The sequence below is a fragment of the Haemaphysalis longicornis genome, unplaced genomic scaffold (assembly GCF_048455015.1).
Source record: "Haemaphysalis longicornis isolate Haplotype H1 unplaced genomic scaffold, Haemaphysalis longicornis Haplotype H1 scaffold_8, whole genome shotgun sequence".
In the NCBI taxonomy this organism is placed as follows: Eukaryota; Metazoa; Arthropoda; class Arachnida; order Ixodida; family Ixodidae; genus Haemaphysalis; species Haemaphysalis longicornis.
Genome location: NW_027526445.1, coordinates 156564991 through 156582720, shown reverse-complemented (window position 1 = coordinate 156582720; position 17730 = coordinate 156564991). Strand labels below are relative to the sequence as shown.

At 49.2% G+C, this 17730-nt stretch overlaps 1 protein-coding gene across 1 annotated transcript in view; it reads right to left on the bottom strand.

The window, feature by feature from the left end:
* Positions 1–2161: 2161 nt before the first annotated feature.
* LOC144148547 (papilin-like) overlaps positions 2162–17730 on the bottom strand; it is a 91625-nt gene continuing 76056 nt past the window's right edge. The window contains exons 15-16 of the mRNA XM_077680068.1: positions 6971–6990; positions 2162–2298 (exon numbers count right to left, since the gene is read on the bottom strand). Coding sequence (XP_077536194.1) covers positions 2224–2298; positions 6971–6990 — 95 coding nt within the window. The 3' untranslated portion in view covers positions 2162–2223. The remainder of the gene's footprint in view (positions 2299–6970; positions 6991–17730) is intronic.

Sequence of the window (17730 nt, the reverse complement as noted above, 5' to 3'; positions counted from 1 at the left end):
CTAGTATACATGTACCCTGCCGTTCGTAAATCGTGCGGCGTAAAACGTTATGCAAGAATCATTTAGTTTGCGAAAATACGAAACAAAATTTCCACTCGTTCAAAGGAGGTGCCAGGCCATTAGTGTCAGCTGAGTCGGCTGCGCAATTCTTGCGTTCGCTTGCATGCTCCCGATGAAGCAACCTTTTGCAGTTATCTCAGGATGTAAGATGAGCAGCATTCCGTGTTTATGCTACTCGTTAACTTTCCTTTGTCGACCGCACGCAAGAAGAAAAAACTGTAACTGTCGTCAAACAGTTAAACGACCCGACCTGGCGATACTGTCCCATGCCGCGACCACAGCGACAGCTCGCTCAAAAGAAAGCCGACAAATCGGCTTCTTTTAGCGGATATTATTTTGTTTGGCCTCTGCAGCTACTTTAAAGGAGTGCTGACACGAAATTTTCGTGTTACGTTTTTTTCGCTGCTATGCGTGCCTACCAGCCCACTAATCATAGAATGACAGATTAGACGGTCGAGCGCAGCGTAAACATTCATTTACGGCGTCGTTTATTCGTGCCAGTTTCGGTTTCGACTGAAAAACGCCGAGCGGCCGCCATAACAGGATGTATCACATGACGTCACCATTCTTGCCGCATCGCTGCCTCTGTGGAAGCGCGCGCGAGCGAGCGCACGCGCGCGCCCAGACCGGCCGAGGTCTTGGCCGTCCCCACAGGCCCGGGCAGCATGACGTCAGTCCCAAAACCATGACGTGTACACACGCCCGAGCAGCGCACGCCAACCACAGCCAGCGCGTCGGCTTTGTCATGGCAGCCCCGACGTCGGCAGTTTGGGGCAAGTAGCACATGATGTCATGTCGGCCCGCTCTGGGCTTTCTCGTGCGGGCGAAGATTAAAATGGGTTTTAAATATGTTTCGCTGAACTGTTGCTGTTGAAACTTGCTGGGAGATATCTCCTGATAAAAAGGAAGCGTTTTACATAGTTATCACAGCTTTGAAATTTCGTGTCAGTACTCCTTTAAGGGCTATTTCATACAGTATGCAGTCATTTAAACACGCCACAAAGCGCCACAACCAACTTTCACTCTGGCTTGTAATTGAAAACACATGGAGGGCGGGGAGGGTCGTCTGCTTTTGTACTACCCAGAGGCGTCGGCCGCTAGGGGCGCTGCATGTCGCCAAAACTCCAGCGCGGGAGGCCTATGGTGGATGGAAGGAATGTCGTGGAAGAACGTATTTGATCGTCTTTTGAACATGTGTGCCCAATACCTATAGCTTATATACTTACGTCTTGACCTTGAACTGCCTTCGTTTGATGGTACCGAGAACCCTTATCTCCGCTGTTTAAGTTGTGATTATGCTATAGCTAACGTTGAAGCGTACGCGGATGACATTGCGGGTGCTGCGGCGTTGTGTGAGATCAGGCGGACGCGTTATGGATTCAAGGTGCCGCTGTTCACTACTTCTTTCTTGTCATTTGAATGTTGTGTTGCCGGCCGCCTCACGCCTGCCAGGAAGCAGTTCTCGGCTTCCTCCGCAAACAGCAAAAGCAACGTTTGGTTCTCGTCTCGTTTGACCATGAAATGCTTTCAGATTACAGTGATAGTCTGGTATGCGTAGGCCGGCCTCGCCTAGCGATATGTTTATCAGTTTTTTCATCCTTTTCGAATTTTTCGAGACAGACGGGCTCCTGCCGGGCCCCTACGCGGACTTGTTTACGAAGAACGCTACTGGGGCGTCTGTGCATCTGGTAGTAAAGTGTATGGGTTCGCTTGGCTTGTGGACATGTCCGGCTTTGTCACAGCTTTTGTGCACCAGTGCGTGACGTGTAACAAATTTGTGGATTTAAATATTCCGTTTCTAAAAGGGAAACATCCAGTATTTGTCTTTTTGCCCACAGTTTTGTATTAGTCAGACTGTGCTCTTGTTCTGAAGGGGAGCAACGCTGTAGATCTAGATATATTGTATGCAATTTCAGTATGTTACGCTAGCGAAGGGAAGAACACCAAAGGAAGTATTTTGTTACTTAACAGTTCGCCTTGCGCTATCCCCCAAATTAGGTACTGACAAAATATACGCTTTTAAAATGCTTAAAACCGTTGTACAATGAGTTGAGAGAATGTGGTTAATGTTTGGTGAGGACAAAATGGGTAGGCAATGGAATCCCATTTTTTGTAGCTGGATTTTTATTGAATCTTTTATCAATAAGAGGCCGAGGAATATTTTTATATAGATAGCTTCTCGGCTTCGTCCAGGTTGCTTTCTTGAAGCTCCTGTTTTGGCGCAGCGCTCTTGGTTTTCTGCAAAAGTACGTGTTTGTTTTGTTGCATCGAAATAGTTATGCGCTTTTTCCCTTATTATTTCCAACGAAAGAGTACTGCCTTGCTTCTTTATGTTAAAGTGGCTCCCATCTTTACCAGAATGTGTCTTTGATGCATTAGACCAAAGGTCGGCAACCTTTTTAGGTGGAGAGCGAGTTGCATGAAGCCGACACGGCGGACTACCGCACCGCAAATCGGGTTTGGGGGTTGTGGTGGAACGCTTTAAAGTAAAAAAAAATATTGAATTCACAATAATAGTTGACAATAATAACCGATAATCGGTGTAAGTGTGAAGAAGGGGGACAATGCAATTAAAAGCTATCAATTCTATGTTTTCGCGTCTCATCTACGGCGTATGAGATCAAAACTGGCATGTCGGCCTTCAGATTGAAAGTGACAAAAGGCAATATGGGGGTTCTGATCATGTTCTGGGGGCCGCACGCGCCCCGCGGGCCGTAAGCTTACGCGAAATCGCGGAACCTTTCCCTCTCTCATCCTTCGGTTTTGTTAACTGTATATCTTTTCAAAATGTTAAGGTTAAGTTTCCTGTGGTACAATCGCAAGAAAAAGTGGCACAAGTGACTCATTACCGGAGCCGAAAAATCGCGACACGCGGTGTTATTGCTCCCGAGCACACCGGTTCCGAGAGCGGGAAGCACATTCTATTTTCCAAGGAAGGGGTGGCCGGCAGAAACAGCCCATCCTGCTGTTGGCCCTGCGATAACGTACGGCAAAGAAAATACCGCTGTTCGCAACGCCTCATAAAAAATGAAATGAACTGACGTCCCCCGCAAGGTTAGCGTATGGTTTTACTGATAACCCTCGGGCAGTCTATCATTTCCAATGTAAACTTTGTTGTGCTTTCCGCCGGCTACCCTTTCTTACGAAAATGAATAGTGCTGGTCAGTATCGCTGTATGCGTGGTTACTAACAATAGCCAGGCGTAACACGATTTTTTTGCTCTGCTCATGAGTCGCTTGCGCCAATCCTTTTCCGTTGTGACTATACACCTCGAATTAATCACAGTAGCACAAGGCCCGCACGACAGTGAGATTCACTTATCCCACGAACGGCTAACTGATTATCCGAGCGGCTGTAGTTATCTCGGTATGTATTTATTCTTTTATTTCTGGTGCAGTGACGTGTGCTGGTCTTCAGAACGATAAGAAACTACATTCAAGTACAAAACCACGCAAGAACAGACAACGATTGTTTAGCCGTCTACAGGTGGCCATTAGATATTACTGGCTGTGAGCGGCAATTACCATAAATATATATTTAATGTACCAAAGAAGCCCACTACACAATTGAATGCATACCAAAATAGGTACCCATTAGAAACGGGAAGTTACTGTTCAGTGAGTAAAGCAATAATCATTTGCGTAGCCTGGATTGTTACGTACAGTGCGTGGCAATGCAGCACGGGTAAAAATTGCGAACAAGTGGCACTGCTCCTCTTACCATTGCAATAGCTAGTTGCAGTAGCGACGAATTCTTTGCACAATGGATAAAGTGTATGATTAATACAGTTAGCTGCTAAAGGTCGCCAGCAATATCTGCAGCCCACGCAAGATAATTATATTCAATAAACCACTGAGCATACACCAGGCACTTATATATTACCCTGCACACCAGAAAAAGCAACCACGGTTTGGTTATTATAGTTTGCGAACTCTAACATTCATTCCCAGGCGATAAGCGCGGAATGCTCGGAAATACTGTTCAGGGTCTGTATAAACAAGTGCTACTGCGGCATACCTGGCCAGTCAAAAAAAAATACAAAGAAAAAATAATTTCATCATCAGCAGCAATTTTAACCGACCACACAGCGGTCTAGGCTAGTGACGTTAAGCCCATACAATTCAATTAATTTTCGTACATAAATTTTACCCTAGTAGTCTACCTTGCGCCTAAAGTAGTCTGTGTTATCAATGATCTGTCGAAGACAGTGCCATTTCATGTGCCCCTCGTGTGTTAAGTTCAATAAAATTTGGCACACGCATTCTTTTCTTAGTATTCTGTCTGGTACTTGCAACAGTTCGCGTAATGAGTCACCCGTCGCTGCTCATAGTGGTGAAAGAGCTCGCAAAATCGGGACACAAGCGAAGAGTTGTGTTGTGTTTAATGACACGTAGGCGACTAATTCTATCATACGCCAAACAGACGGTTTTGTGTTTTGTTTTGAGGATAATGATCCATTGCTTTGAAACATTACAGCTTGTTTTGGAGCATTGCTTCTTTTAAAAACTAAAAACAAATGAAATTTTAACTGACCATTTTCTCCTAAAAGTAAACTGGGGTGATATGGAGTGTGTTCCTTGTAGAACAGCCTAAAATTCCTTCCTCTGAGGGCCTCAGATTTCGCACATAACTTTAAGATGGGGTTCAGTGTTAGCTCTTGGCCACATTCGTCACATTTCGGTTGATCTTGTTTCATAGGAAAGTTATAAGTCAGATGTGTGTGCCCCATGCCTAGACGACATAACATATCTTCTGTGAGCCGTTCTTCATGCCTGCTGATTCCCACTGTGGTATAGTGGGTTTAATTATTTGAAGTTTGTCATTGGTTTCGTTATCCCATAGGGACTGTCATTTTTCTATCAGTGTACTCCGTGTGAATTTCATTCAGTCACCATGAGGAATCTGTACTTTTTTTATTGTTTCGTTACCGGCCTGTGCGGAACATGCGTGAGCTCTCTCATTTCCGTTGATTCCAACATGGCTTGGAACCCCGCACAGCTTAATTTCCTGTCCCTGTGCTTTGGCTGTCACTAAATTGGGTTTCATGTCTTTTAATAATGGTTCCGCTGCATGACTGTAATGCACTCCTGTGATTGCGCTGAGGGAGTCTGTGTAGATAACCCTTTCAGAATTCTTTCCGTATTTATTTTTCTACAGCGACAGCAATGGCATAAGATGGTGCTGTAAATACCCTGGCGCACTGAGGTAGCCTGCTCAGCCGCACCCATTTTACTTGTATTATTGAACTCCCAACATAACATGGTGTTTTGGAACCATCTGTATAAAAGGCTGTGTATTCGTTTGCATTCCTCGCTAAATGCCAAAAACTCAGGTAGAATATGTTCACGCGGTGTCTGCTTTTTTCGAAGGTGTGTCAACGTAAAATCGCATACAGAAGGGAAAGCATACCAAGGTGGTAGTTGGTCTGTTCTTTGGGCAGTCTCAGGTAAAGTGTCTAGCATACTAAGTTCTCGGCATTTCTCTCAAAGCGGAGGAGCAATGATCGAAAAACTTGGGGTTTCGCTATAAATAGTGTTCTGTATATATGGACATTTTGTAACTATGGGATAGCAAAGATGCTTTGGAAGTGAACGAATCTTTAGGATGTATTAGAACATCAGTATGGTTCTTCTGTATGCACGTACTGGTTCATTGGTCTAAACATAAAGGCTGCTTATTGTGATGTCCTATATGCACCAGATGAGAGACGTAAACCTAAATTGTGTGCTGGGTCCAGTCGTTTCACGTAAGACTGCCTTGCTGAACCTTGCACAATGCAACCATAGTTTGAGCAGGAGCGTAAACTGAGCGATAAACTTGTAGAAGGCATGATCTGTCGGAACCCCAGTTCTTACGTGACAGGACTTTCAGTATGTTTAGACCATGGAATGCTTTTTTAGCACATTGATGTGAGGGAGAAAAATGAGTTTTTTACAAAGGGTACTTTAAGAAATTCGTGTCATTTTGTACAGGTAACTAGATTTCATTCAAGTGCAGGGTGCGGTCAGACTGCAAGCCTCGTTTGAGTGAGAACAGAATAGCCACTATTTTCTGTGGTGCAAACTGGATACCATTTCTGTCTGCCCATGTTTAGTTTATTTATGGTCAACTGTACTTGTCACTCGCACGTTGCTACATCGGAGGATGTGCAAGCTATTTGAAGGTCATCGACATAGACAGAATACATAGTACACATTCGAAAATTTTGAATAAGGAGTTCAATTTTACGGCAAAAAATGTGCTTAGAAAACACCTTGGAAGGAACCCGTTCTCCTGTGCAAAATTTCTCGAGAGGACTGAGCTCAGGCGCAGTTGAAATGAGAAATTTCCCATGAATTCATTCACACAATGCAGCATTATTCCACGGATGCCTAATTCAACTAAATCGCGCAATATTCCAAACCCCCATGTGCTGTCGTAAGCTTTCTCAAGATCGAAAAGGGCAGCAAGACAGTGTTGTTTCTGCGCACGTGCTTCTCGTACGCTATATTCGAGGCGGCCAACTTGGTTAGTTGTCGAGCATGCTGTTTTGAAACTCACAAGAGAAGAGGGCAACAGCATTAGCACTAACTATAAATACTCATAGTCAGTTGATAGTCAGCGCTCGTTTTGTTGTACTCTTCTCTTGTGTCCTGGTTTTTCGCGCCGTTTCACCATTATAAATATGTACCAACTGGCCCAGGTCTCGACTCTTTTGATCATCCATCAGTGACCGCGATATTTTATGTACCGCTCGTGTGTTATCTGTCCCGCATAGCCAAATCCACATACACAGTCAAATTTCAGATGGCATTCACTATAGTTTCTGTTATTCGTTATTGTGAGATCTTTTATTTTAGTTATACTGTGTTATGTCACTTGTTTTATGCTATTTCTTCCTGAGGGGATAATTTGAAGAAATGCCACTTACATTTTTGGAGTTCGAATTACCTGTAACAAAAGGATGGCGATTAACAACAAAAGACATACAAGGATGAATATATTTGTCTTTGCGTATCGCGGAAGTATGAGAAGAGGTGTAGAACAAAACATTGCTCTTCGGTATTTCTGTTGCAAAAATGATGTTGACTCCGAGTGAAAGTCAAGCCCTTAACATTAAACGTTTCATTGGAAGTAAGTGCAGCGTCAGTTATCTATCCTGTTTCGACACAAGATGAACACAACACATTCCGCCACGAGTCTAAACAACTAGCCATTAAAAGGTTCGTCAGTCCAACTATAAGTCGGGTCGAATCGAGTAAATCCCAGTGCAGGATAGTACAATAGAAATAGTGCCAGAACCAATTGCGCTTATTGACTGAATGTGCATGAACCTGCGCTTGACGAGATGGCGCAGACTTAAATGCTGTTGTTAAGTACCTAAAGAGTGTAAAGTGTTACAGAAATCAGTTGCTAAAAGCTGTCCCTGAGGGGGAACCTCCTGTTAAGGCGAGAGACTTGTCATCAATGAGACATGAGGATTGAGGCGCCAAGAAAGTCACACCCTGTCGTGAATGGTGCAATCAAGAACCAGCTCAAGATTAAAATTTCTGAAGGGTGCCATGTTAAGAACCCGCACACCACTTGCTCGAAAGGTGTATAGGGTTTGAAGAACAGAGTTAGCCATTAGCTAAACAACTGCTCTCTATGCCGCTGTCTGAGTACACATTTGACACTGTCGGAATTGATGTGCACAAATCGGAAACGCATACACAACACCACTGAAAAGTTTGTCAGCTTTTTCAAACTACAGAAACTAATCACTGGACCACAACATATGACGTTGGTGTCCTGGATTGCGAAGGCCTCTCTGCCATTATAACCGGAGTTTAGATTGCGTACTTGAACCACTTCGCCAAACAACCTGAGAAGGCGAAACCCCTCACGCAGAGCCCTTACGACGCCTGCTCTAATGCAGTGACAGGTCGCATCAAGGTAGACAAAAAACCCTCATCCAGAAATTACAAAACATTAGTATTTAGCTAAGCTTATAAATAACCATACCACAAATGAAGGGAAAATGACCTGCCCCGCATTTAGTTAATCACTGCTGAAAAAGAAGGCTTTCTAGACCAAACATAAATTCTTAGCTGGACTTGGTGGAACAATGAGTTTGGAGGAAAAAAAGCTAAGCCAACAAACCAAAACTAAATAAATATTAGCACACATGGCGCAGAGCATAGCTTAGAACTGCTGGTACCCAGGGACACTGTAGCAATATAATTCATGCCGGTAAAATCGCTAAAGGGAAGAGGATCCTTCCGAAACCTAGGTCTTATGTGACAACCGCAATACTCGAAGCTTTCAACGACAAATGGTTATAACCCGAACTGGACACAACTATGCATCCATACCCACTTCACCTGGGAATTCGACCACAGACGAAGGTGCTGAAACCATCGAACGCTCGTGTTTTACACTAGTTGCGAACTAGTGCTCGCGCACAGCATGGTACCGAGGCAGTTAGTTTTACGCTGTCGTCGGGGCTGGTATCAATGCTTACTCAGATGCACATGCACGCTGCACAGTTGTGAGCTTCAAAAAATTGCAAAACAGATTCCAAACATCGAGAGCCAAACAAGGAAAACAAAACCTGGGAATAGGAACACACCCCTCCCAGCCTAAGGTCGAGGCCGACGATCAGCTGTAGTTAAACACAATAAAAGGCACGGCAAGGGTCATAGACCCCCTCCTCCCGGGAAAAGCCCACGTGAGTTGCGGAATACATAGAATGATGATGTGGGAATTTTTGTATACTAAAATCGCCCCTCATTGACAGATCTGTGCAGTCACAAGTCCTCTATGATCAAGAGATCCTACGACGGCTAGGTCCGGCTTGTTGGGATAATCATTTCTAGGAAGAGAGGTGCAGTGGCTCCTGTGTTGCGAAAGCTTGTTTATGTAACTGGAATACTTTAGAACAAGTTTGGACGCGCCATCAGAAATAGATGCACCACTGTGCCGGCTATTCTTGAGTCTCGAACTACGTATAAAGCAACTCGTTTTTGAGGTTGGCCGAGAATAGATGACATATTCACCCCACCGAAACGGTTCGTCACTTAACTTGCTTGCTTATTTAGAAAGTTATTTTTCGTATTTCATGCAGGCGGTAACTTTTCAAAAAAAGTCAACTAACATTCGTTTTTTTCTTTTTGTATTGTTCTTCAGGACATAAATTTGGTGTTCCAGTCGTTTCTTAGCCGCACAACATTTTAATCACCTCTTTGTCCCCTCCCCCCCCCCCTTGTTGACATTCCAGCCAGGTTAAACACAGTCAGGGTGGCGGAAGTTTTAAGCCCGTGTGACTGTTTGAAATACACGTGTTGATTTGTCGTGATCCATTCCGGCCATACCTCGGCATACGCCAGTGCATCGGCATGACTGCCGCGAAAACTGCCGCATTTTGTACACTCGCTCTAGCAGTCTCATTGCCTGTCCGTGTCTCCTTCACTCCTATGGTGTATGTGCGTGTCGTCGTCGTCCTTTCACCCTCTTCCTGTTTTGCCACAACGCGCTCGCTGCTCACTTCATTAAAGAACGCGTATAAGTGGTGACGGCAGCTACAGGACACTTCGTGGCGGCATACGACAGTCGCGTCGGCAGAAACATTGTGGTGAGGCGGGCTTCGACTGAATGTCTCCTAAGTAACACAGGTCGCGATTTGAACACACCGTCAAGATAACAGCCGCTTTACCGTCAACGGTTTTTCTAGCCTTCTCTTTACAGTTAGACCCCGCAAAATCTTTGCCATCACACCTCACCAAATTCTTATGGAACACAGGCACTGATATTGCAGTCCATTAAAGGGACACTGAAGTGAATTTGTCAAGCTCCCGCTTTTGATTGCGCTGCGTAGATTGGCTTAACGGAACACACTTTTCATCGTTTATCCGGTTGATAAGTAGGTAATTATTTTATAAAGCCCGAAAGAAGAAAAACTACCATGCGCGGTCTGCGGCAGCGGCGGCACCAACTAAAGGCTGTGACGTCGGGAGGAGATGCACCGTGATTGGACGACGTCCAAGATTAGCATTCAAGCAAGTTTCAGTTTCGGTTCTGTAAAAACATGTTTGACATCCGACGTTATCGTTGGATGGCAATTCTCGATATCTGACTAATCCTCATACCGCGCTTCTGCCATGTTGTCGGCTGAAAAATGCCTAAGATAAGCCTCCCAGGAGGGCTTGGAATCGTAGCAATCACTAGCCAAGGCCTACGCAGTGGATGAACGCCCTCCGAGTCACTGCAGACACTCAAATGCCATGCGCTTTTCCCCCATCTTTTGAGCTTGCCTCACTCATGCATGTGTCGTAAAAAGCGTGTTCTCACCAGGCCAAGGGTCTGCTGATTCTGGCCTGTGCCCGCTACCCGCAAGCAGTCGGTGCTTATGGCAACAGCATGGCAACGAGAACTGGGTGGTGCGTCAATGTCAGTCTTCGCGTGTTCTGCGAACTCGCTCGCGGAGCATTTAACGTTACGGCCCAAAAAATGGTGACTTCTGTGTAGAAAACATCTTCCGAAAACGAATAAATCAACTTAAAAAAAAGGATCTACCCTCGGGGATTCGACCTTGCGACTTGCAAACTAACATACCTAGCGCTCCAGACCACTAGGGTGTATTAGCCAAAGCTGGCATTGATCAAATATAAGGAATATAATGTATAGGCAGTTTAAACTTTTATTACGTTTTAGCATTTAAAGCTGCTAAGATGAATATTTGTTGTATAGTGCTCTTGCAGTAAGTGTCCCCCAAATTTCAACAATATCACGTCTAGCAATTTCATTTCTTAGACGGAAGAGCGTTCGCAGATGCGTGGTCGTGCTGCTGACCAATGTGCTTGTTCACTCAGCGCAAAAACGTTCGCCCTAGTTTACGCTGTACGGTAAAAGTTTCAGTTTATTTTATTTCCTTAGTACCTATCACAATTTTGCTGACTCTTCTCCCGCATTCGCTTGGCCTTGGATTTTCCTGCTAGCGTACCAGACAGCGAAGCGTCGCATGTGCGCTAATGCAGCGCTTGTGTGGAGGGACGTGGACTTGGAGCTTGTTACAGGGCTCAAATTAACAAAAAAAGAAAGGCACAGTCTTCCTTTCACAGATGTGTCGTGGTTTAGTTTCAAGTGAGTGAACGAATTGCGACAACCCACCGGTGGCTGGCGAACTAAACGCTGGACCGACTGACCCTGTCGGAATGTCGCCGAGCGGGGCAGCAGCGTAGTAAAGCCAAGTAATATTTTTCTAACGTCACAGGAAACCGCCACAGAAAATGGCCGAGGATGCAGAAAGGAGGACAGCGTTTGCGAATTGATTTTGTCTAATAAATAAATTTGTGTAAACGCACCCAGAGTGGTCGACACGTGGCCTCGGGACTCTGGACTACAAGCTGCGCTAGTAATCCTGCAATGTTTACAAATCTCTTCAGTGTCCCTTTGATGCCAAATGTTCGCGCCGCACGCCGTTTACCAGTCGTGTAACACGAAGCTGTCAGCCTTTCGCACGCAGAAATTCCAGCGATGGCGTCTGTCATAGTTGTCATACTTCCACGGTAATAGAATTTCCTGGGTCTGCGGGAAAATTTTCCCGCGGACCCAGGAAATTCTATTACCACAAGAAACAGCTCGACCCAGGGAACACGCCGATACCAAATTTTGGTGAGTCGACTCGACTTTTCACCGATTTTTGGTGATTGGAAGACTTCGAGCGTGGCGCGGGAGCTAAGCCTAATCTAGGCTTAGCACGACTTCGGGCCGGCGCGCCCGCCGGCCGCCAGCCAGAGCCCCACAGCCGTCGCCGCATCGCGGAGCATGGCGTCTGCGATGGACATGGATCATGCGCCAGACCGAGAACAAGCAGAGCCCCAGAATTTCCGCATGCACCTGGACCAGCGAGACGGCCGCACCGTAATCGCGGTCGCCGGTGAAGACCTACAAGAATGCGACACCGCGGGGTGGACCCTCGCCGCGCGGCGCCCGACGACATCGCACAGGGATCCTCAACCGCCACGTGCAACCGGTGAGTCTCCCGCCAAAAGGCACGAACCTCGTTCCACGAAAGCCCACTTTGTGAGAAGAGTAACTGCTACTATGACGAAGGCGGCTCGTATGCCTACCAACATTCCTAGGGACGAGCACAAGATCATAGTACGACCTAGAGGCGGGCTCAACACCGGCCGCGTGGAAGCCACAACTCTAATGACGGCCATAATGGCGGCTACAGGCATAGCGAGAGACGAAACCCTGCAAGATACTGTATGTGCTAACGCGGCACAAAATATCATAGTGTTGAGCACCCCAAGCGAACAGAGAGCGGTGAAATACGCCCAACTCCGAACGCTCAACATAGGGGACCAAAGCTACGAAGTAAACGCTTACCACGCGGCGCCCAACGGCACAGCCAAAGGCGTAATCTACAATATCGCGGCAGCAGACACGCCGGAAGAAATAAGAGCTAACGTAGTGAATCAATACAACCCCATGGCGATCGACGCACACCGAATAGGAGACTCGCATGCCGTCATCGTCCTGTTTCAAGGTCACAAAGTCCCGGCAACGGTGAAATACGGCGCGGTCTTACTCCGCTGCAGCCTGTACCGCCAACACCATCAGGTATGCCGACAATGCGGCAAAATCGGGCATCGTCAAGACGTATGCCCTTATCCTCAAACGAAAATATGCTTCGCATGCGGAAAGCCCAATCCAGGAGAGAATCACGAAGAAGAATGCAAGCCTCACTGCAAGCTGTGTAGTGGCCCACACCCCACAGGGGCACCCGGCTGCTCAAACCGATTCAAAATGCCATACTTAGTCAAGAAACGACGTTGGGAACGCGCGCAGCCACCCCCACCGCAGAGCGCACGTGCACCGAGCAGAAACCCCGCCAATTTCCCACCTCTCGAAACTCAAGGTCAACGGGAGAGGAGCCGCAGCTGCACGCGGCGAAACCCCGCCCACCAGGATCGCTCGGCCTCCGGCAGGCGCGAAAGCCGCAGCAGAAGCGCTCGGCGCGGTAGCAGAAACGGTCGCAAAGCGTCTCGCTCCTGTGAAAGGGTTAAGTGGTCGGACGTAGTAATGAACCCCAAGCAAGGCGCCAGCCCGCCAAAGCAGCACAAGACCGCGATGCAAGCCTTACAAGAAGAGAACGCCGAACTCAAGGCAGAGATCAGACGTCTGGATCAGCGCCTCGAAGAGGCGTTACGGCACCTTCGCAACCCACCGCAGCAGCAGCGGGAGCAACCGAAGGCAGCAGCAACCGCTCCGCAACCGGAGTGGGAACAAGGGAGAGTTCCCCGGCCCCAGTCCCTCACGCCGCGGCATCAACAACCCCCACAGCACACAGCGAGAACACAGGCAAGTCCCCAGCCTACCTTCCAAGTCTCACAAACGAGCAAGCATGCCCCCAAACAAGAAGCAAAGCCTGCACCCCGCCCAACCTCCCCCGAGGAGAGCATGGAAGAACAAGACGACGAACCCCCCCAGCCTGCCAAGGATGAGACCGAACCCCGCTCAACCAGCGGGATAAGCTCTGCTGTGCGCCTACGTAGGTGCACCGAGAGAATTGATCGCCTGGAAAAAAGAATGGATGCCTTCGAGCACCGAGTGAATGCCCGCTTCACCGCCATAGAGCGCCGCCTGGACGCGCTCCAAGACTTTCTATATCGCAAGCTAGGCCGTGAAGATGACGCAACACAAAAGCGCAACCCCACCACCTCCCCGCAAGCATCAACATGGCCCGAACACCCGCAAACACAGGCCTGAAAATATGGCAGTGGAATGCCAACGGGTTTCGCTGCCGAAAGGCGGTCCTCCAACAACACCTACAAAGCATCGACTCACCTCCCGATATCATCATGGTACAGGAGACCCACACGGAGAGTGCACCGACCCTGCCTGGTTACCGAGCGCACGCCAGCCCTCCGAGCGCGAGAGACTGTGGCAAGGGGAGAGCGCAGGGAGTGTGTACTTTCGTGAAAAAGGGACTCACATTCATCAAGCATGACCACTTCCTCGACCGCAGCACCATAGAACACTGCGCGACCGAGGTGGTGGTCGGCAAGAAACGACAGGAAACCCTCCTGCTCGTCAACATTTACAGCAATCCAACGCACCGGCAACAAAAGTTCAAAGCCCTATTACACAAAGCGACACGCACGGCAGCAAACGAAACAATAGTTATCGGGGGCGACTTCAACGCCCCACACAAAGAGCTGGGATACAGCCGCACAACCACCAAAGGGAGAGATCTTCTCGACGAAGCCAACGCTGCAGGATACACCCTCTACTCGGACCCAGAAACCCCCACCCGCATCGGGACCTCCACGACAAAAGACACGAACCCGGACTTGACATTCATCCGACTGTCAACCAAGACTAAGGGAGACGTCACGTGGACCAATACGGGCTGCAACCTGGGAAGCGACCACTACATCCTGGAAGTCGTAATCCCAACAAGTGTACACCATACAACCGCACCACGCCGCCAGCACAAACTCACCAACTGGACACAATTCCGCAAGACCCTAGAAGATTCCCATCAACTGCAAGACATCACAGACATCGAAGAGTGGACGTCAGCCGTCAAGCAAGCGGCGACTGAAGCCACCACCGAAATCGACACCGACGAGGACATCATCCAAGTCGACAGCAAATTAGCCCACATGATCGAAGCTCGCAAATCGCTACAACGCCGATGGAAACGACAGAGACATAACCGCAAACTCCGAAAGAAAGTGGCCGAGATAGGACGAGCCATCGAAAAGTACAGTCAAGAACTGTGTACCCAACAGTGGTACGCCATGTGCAGCGCAGCCGACGGTCAACTACACAAGGGCCAGACATGGAAGCTCCTCCACCACCTCCTGGACGAGACATCGACGAGGGGTTGCCAACAACACAGGCTCTCCCAAACCATGCACGCAGCACTAAAGGAGTTGGGAGAAGAAGAGACAGGCAAGCGCATCAATGCAAAATATCTGCCCAGTACCCCTGCAGAACAGCACGAAGATTACCAAGGAACCGACAATCCAAACCTGGATAAAGACATCGAGGAGTGGGAAGTCCGGGCCGTGCTACAGGAACTCAACTGTAAGTCCGCAGCCGGTCCCGACCAGATCTCCAACAAAGCCTTACGAAATCTGAACGATGGGGCCATCACGGCCCTAACGAAATACTACAACCGCTGCTGGCAAACTGGCAAGCTACCGTCGCAGTGGAAAACGGCCCGCACGGTGCTCATACCCAAACCCGGCAAACCCCCCAGCATAGACCACCTCCGCCCAATCTCACTAACGTCATGCGTGGGAAAGGTGCTCGAGCACGTACTACGAAACAGGTGGCAACGTTACCTCGAGCGAGAAGGCCTCTATCCGGACACCATGCTAGGGTTCCGGGAGAAGCTCAGTACCCAAGATGCTATGCTGTTACTACAACACGAAGTCCTCGACACGACAGTCCCCACCAGAGACAACAGAGCAGTGCTCGGCCTCGACCTCCAGAGCGCCTTCGACAAGGTGTACCACTCGGCCATCTTGAAGCAGGTCTCTCGGTTAGGAATGGGCCAACGCACCTACAACTACATCCGGGACTTCCTGTCCAGTCGAACCGTCAAGATCCAGGCGGGAAACCTGCAACTCCAAGAACGAGCGCTGGGCAGCATAGGAACTCCACAAGGCTCAGTAATATCGCCATTACTCTTCAATTTGGTCATGATTGGAGTGGCCAACCGCCTGCTCTCGGAGGTCCCGCAAGTCCGCTACACTATATATGCGGACGACATCACGCTGTGGGTCTCCGGGGGCAGCGACGGCCACATAGAAGAAACGCTACAAGCCGCCATCAACACCATTGAAAGCCACCTTGCAGACACGGGCCTTAAATGTTCACCACAGAAGTCACAACTCCTCATCATCCCACCACCGGGAAGATACCGGAAACAAGCCGCCCAAGGCGCAGAAAAGATCACAATACACACAAGCGATGGCACCGTCATCCCAAGAGTCACGATGCTCCGAGTGCTCGGAATGTTCCTCGAAGCAAGCAGAGGTAACGGAACCACAGTCGACAGACTGGTGACCAAACTGGGGGCGGCTACACGCCTCATCAAGCGCGTGGCCAACCGGCATCGAGGCATGAAAGAGGCAAGTCTCCTCCGGCTGGTCCAATCATTTGCAACAAGCCACGTGTCTTACATCGGGGCCTTTCACGGCTGGAAGGCCCACGAACGAGACAAAATCAGCGCTGCGATACGCAAGACCTACAAGGCTGCCCTGGGACTCCTCAATTGCGCCAGCACGGCCAAACTACTTGAGCTGGGCGTCCACAACACCCTAGAAGAAATTGCGGAGGCCCAGCGGACAGCCCAAATAGAACGCCTCAGGAGGACTAAGACGGGGAGGAACATACTCACCAGAATGGGCTTCTCAGAGGCAGAAACACCGCAAGCACAAGCAGCCCCCTCCCTACCGGAAGGCGCCAGGCGACGACTCCAAGTCTCACCAATGCCCAGGAATGTCAACCCGGCCAACAACCCGGGAAGACGCGCAGCACGAGCAAAGACCCTTACAGACACATACGCTGCCGACACCGGGGCCCTCTTCGTCGACGCAGCAAAATACCCACATATACAAGACACCTACGTGGCCGTGGTGGTCAAGGCCACCACCGGTGAAATCTGCAACGCCTGCAGCGTCCGAGCATCGTCGGCAAGCCAGGCGGAAGAGATGGCCATAGCGTTGGCACTCACGGATCCCCGATGCTCCACAATCCTGAGTGACTCGCGCTCAGCCATCAAGAACTACGCAACAAACACGGTGTGCAGCGAAGCAGTGAAAGTGATACGGTGCAGTGAAGTGCGTAAACCAGTGCGCGACGCAGTGCCCACCACCCATCTAAGGTGGTTCCCGGCACACACTACCACATGCAGCAACGGGTGCAGTAGCAGCAACCCCAACCGTAACGAGACGGCGGACGCCGCCGCGCGAACTCTCACCAGATGCGCGACGACCACCACCTCCCTCGTCTCAACGGCTGGGGCGGACTGCGAAGACTGTGAAAGGTGTGGTGCAGTGAACGCCGACACAGGCGACCGAGACGACGAAGAAAACGATCCCATACAAGAGTATGCAGAAGTGCTGGGGTGGTACAGGTACGGTCGTCGGACCATGCCCCCACCCCACCCTAAACTCACGCGAGAACAAGCAGTGCTTTATAGGCAGATACAGACGCGATCAGTGCTGACTCCGGCGCTCGCGCGCCACGTGTGCCCGGAAGTGTTCCGCAGCGACGTGTGCAGTGTGTGCAAAAACTCTAAGGCGACCCTGACCCACATCTTGTGGAACTGTGAACTACACCCCACAGAAGCGGCAGCATTCCCTGGACGGCTGCCAGAAGACATAGAAAGAGCAGTGCATTCACACGAACTAGCAAGTCAGCTACTGGCAGTCCAGCGGCTCGAGGTGGCTCTCTCCCGGCAAGCGCGAGAGACTGAGCCTGCGGGTGGTCGAGGACACGTCCCCAACGGCCATCTGCCGGCTGGTCCAGCGTAGGCTGGGGAGGCAACATCCCGAAGACGCCATAAACAAAGTCGGGTGGCGGGCGACCCTGCGTGGTTCCCCAACCACCTCCGCAGGACATTTTCAATAAAGTTCATTTCTCTCTCTCTCTCTCCACGGTACAACTTCCCACACAGTTTGGGTA